At 39.1% G+C, this 19832-nt stretch overlaps 4 protein-coding genes and 1 pseudogene across 5 annotated transcripts; 3 read left to right on the top strand and 2 right to left on the bottom strand.

Annotated features, from left to right (window-relative positions):
• Window positions 1-617: 617 nt before the first annotated feature.
• LOC137730542 (metal tolerance protein 1-like) lies at window positions 618-3384 on the bottom strand (annotated as a pseudogene).
• A 2432-nt stretch (window positions 3385-5816) lies between these two features.
• LOC137731742 (uncharacterized) lies at window positions 5817-8224 on the top strand. Its single transcript, XM_068470936.1, has 4 exons — window positions 5817-6092; window positions 6181-6274; window positions 6800-7012; window positions 7376-8224. The coding sequence occupies exons 1-4, from the start codon at window positions 6018-6020 to the stop codon at window positions 8089-8091; spliced, it is 1098 nt and encodes a 365-aa protein (XP_068327037.1). The 5' UTR covers window positions 5817-6017; the 3' UTR covers window positions 8092-8224.
• Window positions 8117-10520, bottom strand: LOC137731743 (sec-independent protein translocase protein TATC, chloroplastic-like). The gene is made up of 4 exons (XM_068470937.1): window positions 10107-10520; window positions 9193-9476; window positions 8642-8932; window positions 8117-8514 (listed from the first exon to the last, which is right to left on the bottom strand). The coding sequence occupies exons 1-4, from the start codon at window positions 10384-10386 to the stop codon at window positions 8305-8307; spliced, it is 1065 nt and encodes a 354-aa protein (XP_068327038.1). The 5' UTR covers window positions 10387-10520; the 3' UTR covers window positions 8117-8304.
• Window positions 10521-10741: 221 nt separating this feature from the next.
• LOC137733037 (origin of replication complex subunit 4) lies at window positions 10742-14748 on the top strand. Of its 2 annotated transcripts, XM_068472264.1 has the most exons (16): window positions 10742-10876; window positions 10988-11078; window positions 11176-11232; window positions 11357-11404; window positions 11533-11583; window positions 11672-11715; window positions 11794-11857; window positions 12620-12706; window positions 12834-12925; window positions 13035-13116; window positions 13241-13326; window positions 13430-13539; window positions 13736-13828; window positions 13901-13965; window positions 14057-14200; window positions 14460-14748. In XM_068472264.1, exons 1-16 carry the CDS (start codon window positions 10767-10769, stop codon window positions 14493-14495), a joined length of 1260 nt encoding a protein of 419 aa, XP_068328365.1. In that variant the 5' UTR covers window positions 10742-10766; the 3' UTR covers window positions 14496-14748. The 2 variants fall into 2 exon arrangements, with proteins under 2 accessions (XP_068328365.1, XP_068328364.1); XM_068472263.1 differs by lacking the exon at window positions 14460-14748 and having other exon boundaries at window positions 14057-14414.
• Window positions 14749-15136: 388 nt separating this feature from the next.
• LOC137732231 (pentatricopeptide repeat-containing protein At1g22960, mitochondrial-like) lies at window positions 15137-17582 on the top strand. Its single transcript, XM_068471534.1, has one exon. The coding sequence runs from the start codon at window positions 15272-15274 to the stop codon at window positions 17447-17449; it is 2178 nt and encodes a 725-aa protein (XP_068327635.1). The 5' UTR covers window positions 15137-15271; the 3' UTR covers window positions 17450-17582.
• Window positions 17583-19832: the final 2250 nt, after the last annotated feature.

Genomic DNA, 19832 nt, shown 5'->3' on the forward strand with positions numbered 1-19832 from the left:
ATCATGATCCACACATGTTCATAAAAGTGTTTTTTATTATCAGAAAGACTTTTAGTCATTCTAGAAGTAATCCCAAACATATGCCCTACAAGATACAAAATTTGGCAAGTTTTGTGTTTGGTGAAGTATGCACAAATAGGCCCGATTATAAACTTTGATCGAAAATGAACTTGAACGACACTAAACATACATTAGCGGGATATTAAACCCTGTTTCTATATGACTTATAGTGACCTCCCAAATTCCCAGTTCCCTTTTAGAATGCCAAATTTTTTCAAGTATTTGTGTGTATTGAGAGAAACTTACCCACACATGAGTCAGTTGCGACATTGATCACAGTTTAAATTAATTTAAAATAAAAATATTTTTTGTATAAAAAAAAATCAGAAAATAACCTATTGGGCGATTTCGAACGAATGATATATAGATGGAATTTTATTTGTAACTATGGTTTAGTATGTTGACAAAAGTGAAGTCTTACATCAGAAACATATATAAGAGCAACCAAAGAGATAACAGATGATCTTTCTAACTATGGAGGAAAATTGAAGTCTTAAAACACAAAACTGACCTAATTAAAACACTCAAAAACTTTGGCAAATCATCTCTCTCAGACTCTACTGACACTCTACCTGAATCGTTACATGACTGATATTATATTCTCGCTTGATGTAGTTTATAATCTCTTCCAGTACCATGTCGGCATTAGCATCTGGCTTAACGATAAAATGGCAAGCGATTAGTACCTTACCAACAGTTATCGCCCAGATGTGCAATTCATGAATGGCAACTACCTCATCCACCTCACAGAGATCTTTCTCAATCTTTGTAGCATCAATCTCTCTCGGAGTGCTCTCCATCAGAACACCCAAAATGTTCCTCAACATCGGGATTGTGGTCGAGAACACGATTACTGAGAATACATGGGTGCATATCAGATCAACAATCTACCACTCGGGCTTGTACCATATAATTGCTCCACCAATCATCACTCCGATACTCTGAATGGAATCGCCAAGTACAAGAAGATAAGCCCCCTGCACATTTTTCTTCGGTTTCTTTTCACCTTCACAGCTATGCTTGAGTAGAGGTTCCGCGGTTTCAACTATATGACGGTGTTTGCCATCGTGATTGCAGTGCACCTCATGATGGTAAGAGTGATGTGTCGTCACAGTAATCCCATGGTTATGAGTCTCATCGGGATCCTCATGACTATGAGGATGATTATCATGTCCCTGTCCATGTCCATATCCATGATCTCATGACAAAATAAGAATGCCATGCTAATCTTAACCACTAAACCAAACGTAGAAAGTGAAGTTTGACTTTTGGCTTACTTTTGTGTTAAAACGGTTTTCTCCACAACTTCGTAATGTATGGCTAGCTTCAAGGTTTTTCTTGCTAATGGCTATTTGGAAGATGCGTAACAAAGTGAAGTTTGAAAGTAAACCCTCTTCCTTCTCACGCCTTTGCCATTCCACCTTGGCTTGGATTAGCCAGGTTGGAGTTCTCATCCCTTGGTCATGTACAAGGCATTTTGGATAGGCAACTTTTAGTCTCTCTTGGAATCTCGGCTAAATCTTGTAAAGCTCCTTTTATAGTCCCTGTTCTTTGGCATCCCCCTCCTTTTTCTTGGGTCAAAGTGAATACTGATGGCCTTGCTAAAGGTAACCCGGGTCCTGCGGCTTGTGGCGGGGTTTTCCGAGATTCTGCAGGCTATTTTCTTGGTGGTTTCTCCCTAAGCTTGGGGCATCATACTTCTTTCTATGCGGAGCTCCATGCTGTCATCATTGCTGTGGAATTGGCTCATGCGCGGGGTTGGCAAAATCTATGGCTTGAAAGTGATTCTTCTAACGTGATATCCTGTTTCGCTTCTGGATCCTTCTCTCCTCCTTGATCACTCCAGACATGCTGGAACAATTGTATTCTCCAATTGCAAAACATGGTTTTCCGTTGCTCTCATACATTTCGAGAAGGGAATGATGTTGCTGACAAATTAGCCAATTTAGGGCTTCTCTTATCTTCACTTGTTTGGCATTCTGCTCCTCCTATAGAGATTCTTCCTCATATGCACTCAGATTTCTTGGGCATGCCAGCCTACAGGTTTGTCTCCCCTTCTTGATGTGTGATTTCCCTTTTTTACCTAATCTTTTTGGATTTCCTTTTTCGCTTTGCAGCTTGTCTTGCAGGTTCTTACCTTTTAAGGTTTATAGAGGGGTTTGGGTATATGTCCACCCAATCTTTTTCTTGTATTTTCTTTTTAAAGAGGGGTATGATCTATGTCCCCCCTTTCTTTTTTCTAGTATTTTCTTTTTCAAAAGGGGTAAGGTGTATGTCCCTCCTCTTTGTATTTCGTTTTTCTTGTTCTATGAGGGCTAATGTTTATGTCCCCCCTAACTAGGTGTAACTTCTTTTTATCAATAAATTTACCTCATCCTGCCGAGGTTTTCGAAAAAAAAAAAAAAAAAAAAAAAAAGACTTAGGAACAAGAAACATAATATAGCCCTGAATTTCACTTGCACTACCATGGATAAGTCCTGCAATGGCTTCATAAACAAGGATCCCAGAAAGCGCCCAAATCAGCTGGACCGAAACTAGAGCGCCTAGTATTTCAATCCTGCAGAAGCCGTACGACTGGCGAGGAGTTGCCTCCCATCCCGATGCCCAAACTGAGAACAAAGAAATTGCAAATGCTGCAACATCCGTCAACAGATGAGCTGCATCGGTGAGAATTGCAAGACTGTTGGCTTTGATACCTCCAACAACCCATGGCGTAGTCAGAAATTATTCGGTGGGTAGGTTAAGCTAAAATTATCAAGTTTTTAATCCTATGTTACATACATAAAGTTATATAATAGTAAAAACTTGAATGTAGTAATTTAAAGCAAGAATTTTATACTATGTTTTCTAGGTTTCTAGTCTTCAAAGCTTTCAAGTAAATAAAATAAGGAACCATTGGTTAAAGTGATGAGTTTATTTAACATCTATTAGCTCTTATTATTCTTAAAAATAAGCTTACTAATAAAAAATTTCATTTCTTATGTGAAATATGACAATTAAAAATCATAAACTAACCTAAAAATTAATATTTTTAAGCTTGAAGAGCCATACTCTCCCTATGCTATAGCCTAAAGAAGCCTTGTACTTGACTCTGCCCTTGCCAACAACTTCCACGCTCATGAAAACGAAACAAAGTGCAACTGCTATCATAAGCTTGCGCATGGATGCCAAACGTCCCTGTGCATCTTTGGAACTAGATTTATCATCTAAAAATCCGCAGGATCCATCCCGACATATCTTTGTCCCACTCAAGCTGGTTTCTATAGCGGGAACATCTTCACGTACTTCGATTATACGCTCACGTTCGGAATTTTGCGCTTCCATCTCTTGAATGCACTACTGTGCTGTGGAGGGGGAGGCCAAGGAGGAGGTACAAGAGAATGGTGGTGGTGCTATCAGATTCTTTGAATATTATTATGAGGGAAGCTTGGTTTTTGTGACGTGATATATATAGATATACATACATACATTAAAAGTCCAAAGATATTAGGGAAAATCTGTTTCCCTTTCGGATGGGTTCACTTATTATATTAGGAATGAGTTTATTTTCGCCTTCAGGTTTAAGAAGATAGAGGCTGTATATTTTACTTTCCCATATTTTCTATTGAAATACAAGTCTGCAAGCAGCTCCTTACTCTGTCATTAATCCAAAGCTGTGCAACATTGGGAATAAAAAGGTAAATTCAAAAGGGAAAGGAAGAAGTTGTGTGATCTTAAAAAGGACAGCATCGATTTCGAATATTTGAACTCGAAATTCACAAGCCTGTTTGTGATTTCTTAAGCGTATACAACATATTGTTGGAGAATTAAAAAGCAGGAAAGTATATGAAATTGGTATGAATATATTTCCTACTTTTAAGAGGAAGTGATATATCTAGATTTAGATTAAAGTAAGTGGTAAAGGTATGGCCTTTCAATGGAGCAAGTTCAAGGACCTTCTAGATATAATTGGTGATTTGTTATTCGAAGATAAAATTTAATTGTAATTAGTGCGGGATACTTTTTTCTTTTCGATCAGGTTGAAATCTCTGACAATGTTTTATCCAGGCCTAAATAAAGGCATCATATCCTTGTATTGTTGTTGACCCTAAAAACTACCAAGCCTACGTGGCGCGCAGGCCAAGTAATTAGTAAGCTAACTACATCCTTCGGTTGTGTGTAGGACGTGCCAACTCGTAGACCGAGCTCAGCCGATGAGTAAAATGTGTTGATGCTGCGTTAAGCGCGCTGCTGACTTCTTGATCTTGCTACTGTGGCCGAGAAAGGAACACGTATCGGCCTTCGGGTTCTAGAGTCTGAAAAGGCTGCTAGTTTTGCAAAGCTCAATATCAAATTCGGCTTTCAATGTGCTGAATGTAGTAACCTGTAACACCTTACTTCGCCAAGAAGGCTAATGAGATGACCTCTGCCAATAAGGATTCAAAAATCCTTCTTGACCGAGACTTGGATAGATAACCAGTTGGCCTCGACGCAGTGCTATTTATCCAAACTGAAGGTGCTCCTCGGTCGGTTGATTTTACGGCAACAATGCTGTTTATCCAAACTGAAGATGTTCGTCGGTTGCCTTCACAGTGTTATTTATCCAAACTGAAAATATGTTGGCGGAAAAAGAAAATAAAAATCTCAAGGTTGTTGAGAGATTTCGCGTAAAGCGAGAGTTTGTGCAGGACAGTTTTGTGTGTTGAATTGGAGAGGGCTTTTTTTGCTGCACGGTGTCTTGTATTTATAAGGATGAGTCTGTGTTGGTTGATGAGCTGATAAAGACTCTGCCATGCAATTAGAACTCTTCCACTGACTTAAGCCTCAGATAAACCTTACTAAGACTCTGAACTTAGTCAAAAATGCAACCAAATTCAATCCTTGTGTTTCGTCTTGTCACGTTGAATCCTAATATAGCCTGCATGCTTGGATTTGAACAAATAATGTTTATCTAAACAACCACCAATCCACCTGCACTGGTGTGGTTGGTTCCTTTTTTTGGAGATAATCACCACCAAATTCGCAGTACATAGTTATATGGGAAGTAGTCTTTCACACGGCATGCATTGTGATTCCATCATCAATTCATCTGACAACATCCATCACTACTCAAATAACCTAGCCTACCTAGGTTTCTTATCACCATTATCCAAGACCATCAAATCCCACGCTTATCACATCATCATAATTTCATTACCTTTTAAACCCATCCATGCATGCATCCTGATCAAATGAATTTCAAATTCATTTTTAGCTTTCAAGTGCCATTAGACATCCCAAATCAACTCGAACTGTACTGCTTTGGGATATAATTTGCATCCTATTTATCTGGTTTAAGAAGATGCCAATATAATTCTTATTAAAAGATAATTATTATGATAAAAACCATCATATTATCCTTTAACAATAACAAAATTATCTTTACTTTTCCATCCGAAGGTTGGGAGCTATGCTCACTCAACGGCCTTGATTGCATAGGCCGATGGTGTAAATTTGGGTCCAAACAATTGTACTTATTCATTTACCTCATCAACAAATATCATACTTTTCCTAAAAAAGTGATGGATAGATTTTGTGGTTAAGTTGTGAGAAAGCACACCGTTCCACATACACAAATCGGTATTCCCAATAATTCCCCACTTTAGCCACTCTAGTTTCAACTATTCTCTCTTCCCTAAGTTTCCTTGTTATCCTAGATTTAGTTTACTTATCTAATTAAGATTGGTCTAGCAAAAAAATTCATACGCTAGTACAAAATTAAATAAATAAAAATAAAAGCTCATTGCCATAACGGGCCGAAGGTCATTTAGCCCAATACAAAAGACGAGACGTCGTCGCTTAACGGAACTGGCTGTTAATCGCGTTACCCTATTGGCACTTGGCGGCAGAAGATTTTCCCCTCCACAAAACCCCTAAACCTCTGAGAATTTTGAGAATCCGCTGCTGCAGCTGCAATTCCTTCCGTCAAACGCCGAGCGATGGGCCGAGCCGAGAGAGACCAACTGACTCGAACTCTCAATCACCACCTCAACACCGTCCACGAGACCTTCCAGGTTCAATCTCTCTCTGTCTCTAGAAATTCAATCTTTCCTTCTTTTTTTATTTTTTTATGGTTTTGTTTGTTGAATTGGATGAAATCAGGTGTTGGATCAAACCGCACCTTCAACACTTGAGAAGGTGAGCTGGGTGGAGGTCACAAAGATGGGCGATCAAGTCTCCAAACAAGCTACCATTTGTAAGTCCTATCAATCTTCAATTTTTTTTTTCTTGCTTTTATTTTAATTTTTTTTGTCATCTGTGTCCACTGCTAATATCTTGGTATAGTTAATTCGAAAACGTGTCCTTTCGAATGGCAAAATCTGGAAAATTTATAGAAGGAATTCTGATTTCACCTTTCTGGACTTCACAAATAGGGTAATGCTAGGGAGACTAAATTTTGGAAACTAAAGGATATGGAAGTTGATGATTGGTTTATTCTTAAGCGTTGATTAACATGCTCAATCGTATTGGTGACATATCATTTAGTTTGCAAATTTAGTCTCCCTAGCATTATCACCCTTACAAATATGCTTCTGTAACTCAACAACATATTCTTCAATGTGCCTTGAGTGATCATGTACTCCGAAAAAAGGCGCCATGGAGATCTGACGTATATGTCTATCTATGTTTCGATTCGTGATCTGGCTGTATAGTTTCTTCTTCTCCCTTCTGTTGCATAATGCCTGATGCTCAAGTGACTAAATGTGACTCGATAATGCAGTTGGAATGCTTTGGACCGGAGGAGAAACACCGCAAGTTAGATCACTTGAAGAAAACATGGTTTCCTACTTCAATACCCTGCAAGGTTTTCTTCTGCTTTCACATGGGAGTACAGTGGGTGCAGGGCCTACGCTAGCTTCTTGTGTCCATACGTCTGTAAAGCAAGTTGTTGACACCAGTTTTAAGCTGTGGAAGGAATCTATCTCTTTGTATGGTAATCTCTCTCTCTCCCCCCTCTAAACCATACATTGTTTCTGTAGCATTTCTTGTTCTTAAAAATCACTGCATGCTTTGTATTTTTGTTGAAATCACATACACACTGTCATTGGTGTATGACTTCAAAGTGACCATGAACTTCAGGTGTATGACTTCAAAGTGACCATGAACTTCAGCTTCTAGAGTTAGCTTTCGTGTAGATCATTGACATCAAATTTTGGAGGCTAATGCTGATTAATAACCATTAGAGTCTATTTGATTGCATATTATGGTAGTTGGAAGTGCAATTGTCTTGGCTAAAGATTTGACGACTACTTTAGCTAGTAGGAACCTCATCTTCACTTGGAACATACACTTGCAGGAGCACGGAATAAAGATGGGAAACTCTCAATTCCACAGTGGGTCGGTGCAGTATGGGAAGCGTGTTCTGCTCTCAAAATGACACCTGCCACAAATATTACAGCAATTGGGCGAGCAATGACCAAGGTTGCAGTTTCGGTGAAGGATGTTCTTCGTGAGATGAAGGAGCTTAAGCCAGCTTCCTCTGACCCGACAGATGAATCCTCTATTGAGCCTTCTACTGAAGCAGAGATTGAACCCGATGATGATGAAATTTTAAGTGATGGTGATCTGGGCAACGACTTGTCACCTGAAGAGATGAGAGTTTCTCAATTGGCAATTGCCGTTGTGTCAGAGGCTCTTGTGGTAATAAAGGAACTAATTCGCACCATCAGCGGTTTGCTTAAACTGGAAAACCCAAACGGCAGCAGTAATCTTGTGGATTCCTTGGAGAAATTGTTGAATATGTGTAAAGAAATCGGAATACAAATAGACGAGCTTGGAGCTTGTTTATATCCCCCACAAGAGGTTCCGGCTATCAACGCAGCATCCGAGAAAATCTCCAGTTTTGTTGATGATATGCAATCCGAATTGCAGAATCTCAACGGAAATCTGGAAGCTTTTAGTCAGGCGTGCAATTGTTTGAAGAGTTCATTGAGACAGCTCGAATCTGAAGTGGCCTCTCCTAATACTGTTGATTTAGAAACCAGTGTGCAGAATATTGATTTGAACAGTTAGGCGAGAGAGAGAGAGATGAATTTGAATTTGCAGAGCTTTGTAAGTCTTTGTTTTCGAGAAGAAAATATATCTTGTTTTGACATTTGAATTCGAGTTTAGAATCCACCCTCGTTCTATATAAGATCGCATTTATGTTACATGTTGCAAATGTAAAGATCCTTACAAACATTGAATGCGCGATACTGCAAATAAATTTCATGCGTTTAATAGGGTTCACCGGCCAGTAAGCTTAACCACCCAGGCACCCCCTAAGTAAAGACCGAGGAGGGGTGCTGCCAGAAGAAGCTGAGTGAGTGGATCCGTTGACGGGGTAACCACAGCAGCTGCCACAACAGCGCCAACCACAACATACCTCCAAATTGATAGCATTTGGTCTCCTGATACCAGACCGACTTGTCCAAGGAGAAATTGTATAACCGGAACCTATAATAAGATGAAAGGTAATTTGTTAACGGAGCTTCTACTGAGAGATCCACTTCAATGCATGCATTTTAGGGGCACAAACCAACAGTAAATTTCGGTTACGAATACTTGAGAGGAGAGTCGTTACCTGGAAAGACAAGCCTGTGCTGAACATGAGAACAAGTACGAACTCAAAGTATTGATCGATGGACCATAAAGATTCCACAACACCTTCTGCATACGTAACAAAAAAGTTCAAGGCTGCTGGTGTCAACACCATATAGGAGAAGGTGATACCGGCATAGAAAAGAACCGATGAGCCTAAAACAATTGGCCCCAGAAATTTTCTCTCGTCTCTCGTTAATCCTGGGAGAACAAAGGCTATAAGCTCATACAGAATGATGGGGCTCCCCAATAGAATGCCGCAATATCCTGATACCTGCAGTAAACAATCAAAAGAACTTTCTTGTTACAGTGATTTACTTCTGAAATAACCAAATGAAAACACGAAAAAAAGGAGCAAGAGGTAATATTCTCATTTAAGACTGAGATTCTTATGCGAAATACTAATCATAAAGTCCCTACAACACTTCATTACACTTCCGCAATAGCTAGCCGGACTGATTTGCACTTCCGGAAAACAAAATCTTAAATGCAGCAATCATTTCAAGGACCGGATAGATATTCACTGAGTCTAACCTTTATAGTAGTAAAGAAAAACTCGCCAGGAGCTAGCTGCAGGAACTTTACACCTTGTTCTTTAACCGGAGCTTCAAGAAATACTATAAGGTCTTTAGAATATGCAAAGCACCCCCCAATAGAAACACCAACCGCTATAACTGATATAAAAAGTCTCTGACGCAGCTCTTCCAGATGATCGAATATGGTCATCTCTTTATCATCCGGGAGGAGCTCTTGACTAGGATACAGAAAATTGGAAATCGAACTTCCTCCATTGTCTTCTTTCACTCCATCAACCAAATCTATATTGTACATCAAAATGGCATGTCAAACTTCTAACTGAAAACATTAACGCGTACTTTCTCAAGGCAAGATCTAAATTGTGATAAGTGAGTAAATTTATATGCTTTTACAGAAGCAAAACCTGTACAAACGAATTGTTTTCGAAAAAGGTCCAAATTACACTAGGAGCTAAATAAACTCGGTTTCTTTTCTGTAGTAGCAAAAGCACTTTCTTCCACTCAATCAAACGCACTTCTAATTACATTTGGAAGAAAAACTTAGAAGTGAAGCGCTTTCTAGAGGTGCTTCTCAAGAAGCACTGGATTTTTAGTAAAAAGTTCAATGTGTTTCTAAGAAAAGCACTTCTAGCAAAAGTGCTTCCTGCCAGCAAAATGCTTACCAGGGTTAATTACAAATTACTTCTTGAATCAGTACCAGACAATTATTATACTTAACGGATATTACAGAGCTCCCAGATCAGATTTAAGGTATATTTTGCTTCTAAACATACTCAAATTACTCAGATTAGCAAAGAATCAAAAGCACTAGAATTACTAACAATTGTAAGAAAATCCATGTTTAGCTCTTATTAACTTAATAACAAATTCAGTGAATTTTTTTTTTTACAAATTGTGGATGTTAAGTGTTACCAGTAGAAGGCCTCTCCTTGACAGCGGACCCAACCCCAGGTCCAGCGCCAAACTCCTGCTGCTTCTCTCTCAAATCATCATCAACAGCGTAGCAAACGACGTCACCGCGGAGGCTCCTCCGGATCCGCAGAGCACTGAGCTCCGGTCTCAGCCTCCTCGAGTGGTGGACTCGAACGGAACCCAGCTGATTTCTGATTGGTCCCCGCAAGTCGAAGCAATTGTGGGTGTGATTCCGGATGAAGTTCAAGTTGGAAATGGAAGCATAACTGATGCTTCCCATCTCTCCTCCGACGCTTCCAACTGCAAGTTCGCTGCTTCTTCTTCTTCCTCTGGTTCTTCTGAACGACGTCTGAATGCGAATGACTGGTCGGTGCTTCTTTCTTCAGCTCGTCGGGACGATATTTTTGGAATCGCAGCCAATGGCGCATCGTAGCCGGTTCTCTATTTGTTTTCTACTATGCGCCGATGACGTAATGTGTGGCGTAGAATGGGCCTCACAAGCAATTTCGGCCCACAGAAAAGGTTCAGTTCGGCCCATATTTAACTTGGGCCTTCGGTCTTAGGTGGGGCACATGTGAGTACTGTATAAACCGACTGCGCATTCATTCCCGCCATTTCTCCCTCGTCTCATTTCATCCCGCTCCGAGCTTGCTTCTCGAAATGGCGCGGGAAAATCCGGCGGAGAAAGCCCTATGTCTGCTCCGGAGCCGGCTCTGCGACCCAAATTTCGCCTTCAAAGCTCTCTCTCACTCCGACGACTCAAACTACAGGTCCCCAATTTCCTTCAAATCAAACGCTTCGACCCTAATTTCAATTTTAAAAAATAAAAAATTGGGGGCTTTTTGGCTTTGATTTTCTTATTTTTTTTATTTTTTTTGCAGCAAGTTGAAATTTTTAGTTTCGAGTTCGATCACTGAGGCCTGCAACAACTCCATTTTGCTTCTGGGTCCCCGTGGTTCCGGAAAAATTGCCGTATGCCCCCCAAATTTTCCATTGTAGTTCCTCTTCAATCCTCTTATAATTGTAATATAAATATACAGTTGATTTTATTATTCTACTCGTGTCTTAGGTATTGGAGCTTGTGCTCAGCGATTTATTACAAGAATTTCCTGATATGATTTCAGTGGTATGCTTGCATTTTTCACTTTTATTCTCTATAATATCTTTGCATTTTCCTGCTTTTATTTTTATTTTTAATCCCGTTTAAATGTTTATTTGCAATTTAATTTGGATTGGAAATTGTGCTGCAGATTAGGTTGAGTGGCCTTTTACATAACAGTGACAACTGCGCATTCAAGGTTGATGATTCTGTCTACTTTTCTTTTTATTTTTTCAGGTCTGGGGTTGAAATTGTGATGATTCATTCAGGAATCTTAGATGGTAACATTATGTTTTTCTTTGTTTAATATGGTTGTTGGTCATTCAGGAAATCGCTAGGCAGCTATGCGTGGAGCATCATTTGGTGTTCTCGAGAATGGTAACGTGCATAGTTTTATCTGAAACCACTTTTGAAGCATTGTACTTCCGAAAACTTCTGGTTTCTTGATGTTGTGATCATTTTGTAGGCATCGTTTGATGATAACTCTCAGTTTATGATAGCCATGTTAAGGTGCGTATAAAGTTTCCGTGGTGCGATTCTTGTCATATGGATTAGAGGTTCTAACAGATCTGTTTCTCTGCTAATTAGGGAGTGTGGATTAGCGCATAAAACAATTATTTTTGTGTTGGATGAGTTTGACTTGTTTGCTCTGGTAAGACCTCATCTTCCTTTGCCCGTTTGTTTTTCAATTCTGCAGCCTTGCTCTTTGACATTCATGATTTATCTTTGGCTTCTTCGTTCTTTGAAACTGGTGAAGATTTGTGAAAAGCAATTAGTTAACATGTAAAAAACTTGTGAATCTTATCTCGGGCTGCAAAGTTACACTGGAAATCGTAGGAAAGTTTATCCTTTCGTAAGGAGTAATTTAAGTCTTTTATTGAAGAAGAGTACGTGCAGACTGAAACATAAAGAACAAGCACACTCTTCGGTCTACTGAAACTAAATGTTAGAAGAATGTCAATGAAAATGTAATTATAACCTAGAGAAAATATAGTACTTTTTCTCTCTCTACTGGAGCTTTCATGAAAGGGGTTTGCTTGATCAGAGCTCAAATGAGCATACTTGTTTTCTCAAAATTGACTCTGGTTGGGTGCTTTTGGTTGAAGTATCAACTATAAATATTAAGACAAGACGCCATTTGGTATGTGAATATTGTGCAACATATAAGGTGTAAGAAGTGTATGACTTACAAGCTAAACCTACGCATACCTTAAAGAGTTTCTTGTCGGTTACTCACGGGAATATGTTATGAGTCTTGACTGATATGAATTTTGACCCATGTCGCATCTCTGCAAGTTGTGCAACTCATTCGGTGCAAATGCCATTTTGAGTTCTTAAATTCACGCTGTCTTTATAGAATAAAAATAAACAACCATTGACTCAATATTTCTTTTTCACTTATGGTTCCTTACAGGGAAAACAGAGATTGCTTTATAGTTTACTTGATGCAATGCAGTCAGTTACATCTCAAGCTGTTGTCATTGGTGTGAGTTCGCGACTGGTATGTTGCTTTAAAATTGCTGTGATCTTTGCCTTGTTAACTTTTGTTGCCATAACTGTGAATGCCTAGGTTTTAATGTTAGCATATGGATTAGTTGCATCAAAGTTGAGAAGAAATTTTCATGCAGGATGCTGATATGCTTTTGGACAAACGAGTAAGATCTCGTTTTTCACATAGAAAGCTTTTGTTTCTTCCTCCTGCTTATGAAGACATACAACGGTAAAGTTATTAACTTATGGCTTGGGTGCTGTTATTGTTTCTTCCCAAATATTGACACTTCCAATGTAGTAGTTGCTTTTCTGATTTTCTTAATTTCCAAACGAGGCAGATTGTTGGAGCACATTTTACTATTGCCAACAGACTCAAGCTTTCCACCAGACTATGCTATTGCATTCAATGCAAAACTTCAAGTATCCTTTCCTGACTATGTCTTTTAATGAGATAACATAGAATATTCATCTAAAACAATTTTTCATTCTATAGTATTCTAGCAAATCAGATCCTTCAGCTTGTAAAGTCCTTGACATTTTACAGACTATATTGGCTGATGAGAGATTCAAAGAGATTATTAATACATATCTGAATCTTGATTCAACCGTCAAACATTTGTTAAGATATCTGTAAGTTTTTCTTTTGAACGTGATAGAATTGAATGAATGTATTGCTTTTAGTGTTCATCATTCGTCATATACTAAAGTTACTCGTCGTGGACCATGATACTAGATTCCGCGCTGTTTCTGATATGGATTTAGAATCTGGAATGCTGTCACTAGAAAACTTCAAAACCGCACTTTCAAATATCCAAAGGCATCCAAAGTTGGAATGCATAAAAGGTCTGAGAATTTATATCTTTCTTTGTTGGACTTCATTATCTGCATTCTTTGTTCCTCCCATATCCATCATTTCTGCCTGCCAAAGACTTGTGTATATAACTATGAAGCGAAGCAAAGCAATGATGTATTGTTTCCTGTCTTCTTCTTTTCTACTTTTCTCCTTTTTTTTTCTTATGAAAATCAACGATTTAAGCAGATTGCTCTGTATTGGAACTTTATATTCTGGTATGCATGAAGAGGTTGGAAGTTAAAGAGCAGAACTCATACAATTTCAACGCTGTAATGAAAGGTGACTATGTGATTCTTGTCATTCTAAGTCCTATTATTAAGTTTTCGCTTACATGTTTGGTATGTCTGGCAGAGTATAAAAGCATACACGATTCGGTCAAGACAGCTGACTATTTTGCAAGAAATGTTTGCTTACGGGTACTCTTAGCTCCTTGCTAAAATTGTGTTATAACAAATCTTATTGTTGTGTTACATTTTAGCAGAACATTTTCACTTTTCACTTCTGCAGGCATTCGAACACCTTCTACAACGTGAACTAATTGGGTTTGCCGACAACAGAGGACAGAATCAATCCATTGAATTCGGTCCTGTAAAACTTTTAATCTCATCCCATGAACTACATCAGGGGATGAAATCATACGGATCCTGTCCTGTAAGTCACTACAACAAAACTTTGTGTTTTTTTTATCTGCATGTGCTTGCAATTTATAATAACTTGTGCAGTGGATAAATGCATCAAAAGCTCAACTGAATCCGATCTTTCGAGGAATTTAATCACAATGTAGGAAAAGTTTTTAACATGTATCAGAACTTTTTGTTAGGTTTTATGTCATCGTCGTTGATCTTAATGACGAAAATAACGTGTACCAGACCACATGGGTATCATGAGTTGTTGTTTGTGTTGTTGACAGGCAATTCTTCAACAATTAATGGATCGTCAGAAGTAGAGTTGCTGAAGGGAGCTGCTTCGTGTGCTTCATGTGTATCATAATTACAAGACGTGGTGTAATCTCTAGCATTTGTTTCATTTGATCTTGTTTGTGTATCAATATAAATAATTTATTTATGTAAAAGCATTATTGCTTTCTGTCACTGCGGTAAAGTGCAATCTGCAGTCATTATGATGCGCTAAAGTAGGGAGTATGACTGAAGTACAACTTTTTTAAAGAGCTCCTAACATAATGTTTTGATAATTTTAACTGCAAGGAGCGTGTGATTGGAGATACTCTACAGTCTAATATAATTTAGGAAATGCTACTGATTTTTTCAATTAGACCTTCTCGTTATATTTTTGAGCTCTCCTCATCATTTAATGTTGCACGGTTCGTTTTATCTATTTGATTAACACTTTCAAAATTTGAGTCTTCAACAGTATTACATGTTTCATTAAAAAAAAATGAATAACATGATTCGTCTAAATAATTTTGAATTTAGTTGATTTTTGGTCGAGTTGATCTTTAAAGTGTGAATTAAAAAAATAAACAGTTGTGGATCATAGAGTAAAACCTAACAGTAAACTTGAAATTCGGATTACGAAGTCCAGTGTTTTGGTTTGGGCTGGGGTCCGCAATACACTAGCCACCATCACCATGGCTGCTTCCACACCTTTACCCAAGCTCACTTCGATCTGAGCCGTCCATCAACCGTCGAACTCACTCGAAACCCAAAACCCAAAACCTCTCTCTCCGATCCTCCGCCACCGGATGAGTCGCCTCTGCACTCAATGACCCTCTGCGCCAGAGCTTCAAAAGCTTTAGCCGCCACTGCCTCCTCCACCTCCGCCGTACACCACCGTCCTTTCAAGGTACGCCATTTCTTCGCCCTCTCTGGGTCTTCCCACAACTGCTTCTCAATTACTTCTCTACCCACCACAGCTTTCTCCCAAACGCATTACCGGGACCTTATTTTCGACACCATTGACGAAAAGCCCTGGGCTTTTTGCAACTCCAAGTGGGTCTCCGATCGTTTCCAAGCTGTTATTGTCGACCCCGACTTGTTTGTTCGAGTCCTCGTCGAGATTAGGACCCGACCCAGAATCGCTCTGAGGTTTTTCCGATGGGTCGAGGGCCAACCGGGTTTTAAAAGATCCGAGTTTGCGTTCTGTGTGATTCTTGAGATTCTGGCTCACAACAATTTGATGAGGCCGGCGCATTGGGTTATGGAGAGGGTGATTAGTGTAAATATGCATGGGATTGTGGATGTTTTGATTAATGAGTATGTGTTTTCGAAGGTCTCGTTGAAGCTTCTCGATCTCTTGTTCTGGGTTTATACAAAAAAATCGATGCTTGAGCAATGTCTCTGGATTTTCGATAAGATGGTTCGAAACCGGTTGTTGCCAGACGTGAAGAACTGCAATAGGGTTCTTAGGATACTTAGAAATAAACACCTTGTGACTAGAGTTAAAGACGTTTACAGAATGATGGGCGAGGCTGGGATTAAGCCGACGATTGTTACCTATAACACTATGTTGGATTCATTCTGCAAGGAAGGAGAAGTGCAACAAGCACTTGACCTTTTGTCAGAGATGCAAAAGATAGAGTGTTTTCCGAACGATGTAACGTATAATGTGTTGATCAATGGGCTGTCAAAGAAAGGGGAGCTGGAGCAGGCCAAGGGACTGATCCAGGAAATGATGAAATCTGGATTGAGGATTACAGCATTTACTTATAACCCTTTGATTTGTGGGTATTGCAACAAAGGGCTGCTTGAAGAGGCATTATGTCTTGAGAAAGAAATGGTAATTAGAGGAGCGAATCCCACCGTGGCTACTTATAATTCGTTAATGTATGGACTCTGCAAGCGGGGAAGAGTGATTGATGCCAGGGAACAGTTTTCCAATATGTTAAAGAGAAATATAAGGCCGGATATAGTGTCCTACAACACTCTAATATACGGGTATTGTAGATTAGGGAACTTGGGGGATGCTTTCAGATTGTTTGATGAGTTGAGGCATAGGACTTTCACTCCTACTGTCGTCACCTATAACACACTTATGGATGGTCTTTGCAGATCCGGAGACTTGGCTGTTGCTCGACAGCTTAAAAATGAAATGACCAATCAAGGAACTTGCCCTGATGTTTTTACATATACCATCTTGGTAAATGGATCTTGCAAGGCGGGAAACTTATCGATGGCCAAGGAGTTATTTGATGAGATGTTGCATAGAGGAGTGAAGCCGGACCGATTTGCATACAATACTCGAATAGTGGGTGAATTGACGCTTGGTGACCCTTCCAAGGCATTTAGCATGCAAGAAGAAATACTGGCAGGGGGTTTCCCTCCTGATTTGTTCACATACAATATTTTTGTGAATGGGATTTGTAAATTGGGCAATTTGGATGAAGCATATACCTTGTTGCAGAAAATTGTACGTGATGGTATCGTTCCAGACCATATAACTTATACTAGCATCATTCACGCTCACCTGGAGAGTGGCCAACTCATGAAGGCAAGAGAGGTGTTCTATGAGATGCTTAGCAAAGGTTTGTCTCCTTCGGTGATAACTTACACAGTATTGATTCATGCACACGCAGCTAAGGGAAGACTAGAACTGGCATATATGTACTTCTCAGAGATGCAAGAGAAGCGTGTTTTGCCAAATGTGGTCACCTACAATGCGCTGATAAATGGCCTTTGTAAAGTGATGAGAATGGATCAGGCTTACAAGTCGTTTGCGGAGATGGAGGAGAAAGGAATAACTCCAAATAAGTATACATACACTATTCTAATAAATGAGAACTGCAACATAGGCAACTGGAAGGAGGCTTTGAGGTTGTATAAACAGATGCTTGACAGAGAGATCGAGCCTGATTCTTGTACACACAGTGCACTTTTTAAGCATCTAGACAAAGACTATCAGTTGCATGCAGTTCGGTACCTTGAGAATTTAATTTCAAGCTAGTGAAGGAACTGCTCGTTTAAAGTATTGATGAGGCTATTGGTGGCGTTCAAGGTTTATCAGCTGACTATTCAAAGAGAGGCATGAGATATTAAGAGGGATTTCTCAACTCCGAGAGAACTCTGTTGTGTTAACCACCAAATTCCCTTGAGTTATACTGCAAGTAAGATATCTCCTTTCAACTTTCGCTTCAACATATCACATTCTCAAACTTTAATATTCTTCTTGGCTTGACAGCTTTCCCGGTTCAATGTTTTACAGGTCATTTGCTAAATAGGGTTGCTGATGATGATTGGTGAGTTCGGCAAACCTGTAACTTGAAAGGTTGAGTCCATATTTACCGGATTTTTGTGCTGTTGCCAACTTTAGAAGAATATACTCAAAATCAGTTGTTGAATTGGATTATTGATTAGTTATCAGAAACCATTTTTTCGGAAGAGTCAACATCAGAGTGTACAGATAAAACTCTCAAGTGTATCATATTGTTCCAAATAAAACATCTGACAAGATTATTGGTTCATTCTTTTCCTTCTTATTTTGTTTCATGAGGTAATAGGAAGGATGGAAGTGCTGCCATGTTCGGGATTGTTGTAACGAATGTGGTTTTTTGTCCAGTTTAAAATCTGATGTATTACTTTTTGTTTTTAACAGAGTTTTATTAATACTGAGCAGATAGTGAAATCTTCTAGTTTATCCAATTCAGCTTGAAATATCGTTAATGTTGCTGTAGCGTTATCTTGGACAGTCTTCCTGTAACCATGAAATGTAGGTTCCTGTGATTCAAGAACTTTAACAGTACAGAAGGACTCTTTCCAGAGGACATGCATGTTTCAGTTTTGTTCACGTTTGCCTGTCTCTTCAATTATTTCCAGAGGCGTAGAATGTGGCAAGTAGAACTTCAACTTGAAACATAACGGCCACTACATTCGTTACACCCTTCCGGGCAGAAATGAACACAGGACTCGTGTTGGTCTGCATCTCCTCGGTTGCTGCATGAGGTGCGTGTGAGGTGACTGAAAGAAAATTTATCTGTAGATGTTGGTCAAGGGGGCCAAAGAGTCTCACTTGCACACATTCACTTCTAATTTATAATCGCCTCTTTTGTTCTTTCTGATGAACCCACCTGTTAGCAATGTGGGACAGAATGTTGTTTATATGATAATTAGTAATTAATTACGCACTTAATCTCGAAGAGCAACATGTCTAAAAGTCCAAACATTCGTTCAACCCGATGCTTAGCATAATCAGACCAAGGGAAAACAATTGCATAATCGACATGGTAGCCATCGGTCGTGCTTAGTTTTACTAATTGTTCAAACAGAAGAGTCTACTGCTTGTCTCATTATGTTTGATGGACACATTCCTTAATTCTCCCTTTGGCTTTGCTTGTTTGTTCCCTTCGTATGCAAGGCATCCCCAACCTCATCTCCCTAACTCTTGCCTGTTCACTAACTCACGGCGACGCCGTCATTGTTGCAGGTCAAACTTTGCTTGGGCGTAAAGAAACAGAGCAATTTCCCGACTGCTGATGTTGAATGACACCGACGTGTTAGAATTTTTCCAGAACTTAGATGCAGAAAAAGGAAAGGGATCCGAAGAGGATCCTTTCCGCAGAAAAATACTGATAAGAGTTTGAGTTCACACTGTAACTTGGCATTGAGGAATACGTGGCCGGTGGACCGCAAGAATCAACTTCTTGAGGCAGTGAAAAATTATGCACTGCCCGTCTTGTGTTAGTTTTCTGTATTACAGCAGCATTGTGGATTTCTTTTTCATTGGATAACAGAAGACTTAGAAAGACTCTGAAATAGACTATAAGAAAAGATATAGAGTATTTGGAGCTAACAAAAAACTTGGCGCAAAACTTAGTACAGCGGTATTCTAAGATTCATTAAACCAACCCCACCTAGTAAGATAAGGATTGATTGTGGTTTTATTCTCTTTCATCGGATGTAACTTTAGAATGGTAAATGTAAATTTATTCACCATAATTCACCTCCTACAACTCAAGTCATAGCTTGTACTAAACATATGCAATTGTTTTATTTTTATTTTTTGGTCAATATGCAATTGTTTTATTTCACAAAAAGTGAAGTAATAACAAGGGTTGTGTGAGCTTGTGAAAGGACGCTTGTAGGTTAACCAGTGTGTTACATCTCCATGTAAAGACGCATTTTGAGCTTAATAGCTGAGATACAAATTTTTGCTAGCATGCTCAAAGCGAACAATGCCTTACTATTCTAAGATGGAAAAAAAAGACGTGCGGAGATCACTTTGCGATTAACTTTTAACTGTGAAACATCCCATAACATCAATTTTACTTTCTACCTCGAAATGTACAAAAAACAAAGGGAAAAAAGAGAGGAAAGAATCCTTCTCCAAAACA

This window comes from Pyrus communis, chromosome 4 (genome assembly GCF_963583255.1).
Source record: "Pyrus communis chromosome 4, drPyrComm1.1, whole genome shotgun sequence".
NCBI lineage: Eukaryota > Viridiplantae > Streptophyta > Magnoliopsida > Rosales > Rosaceae > Pyrus > Pyrus communis.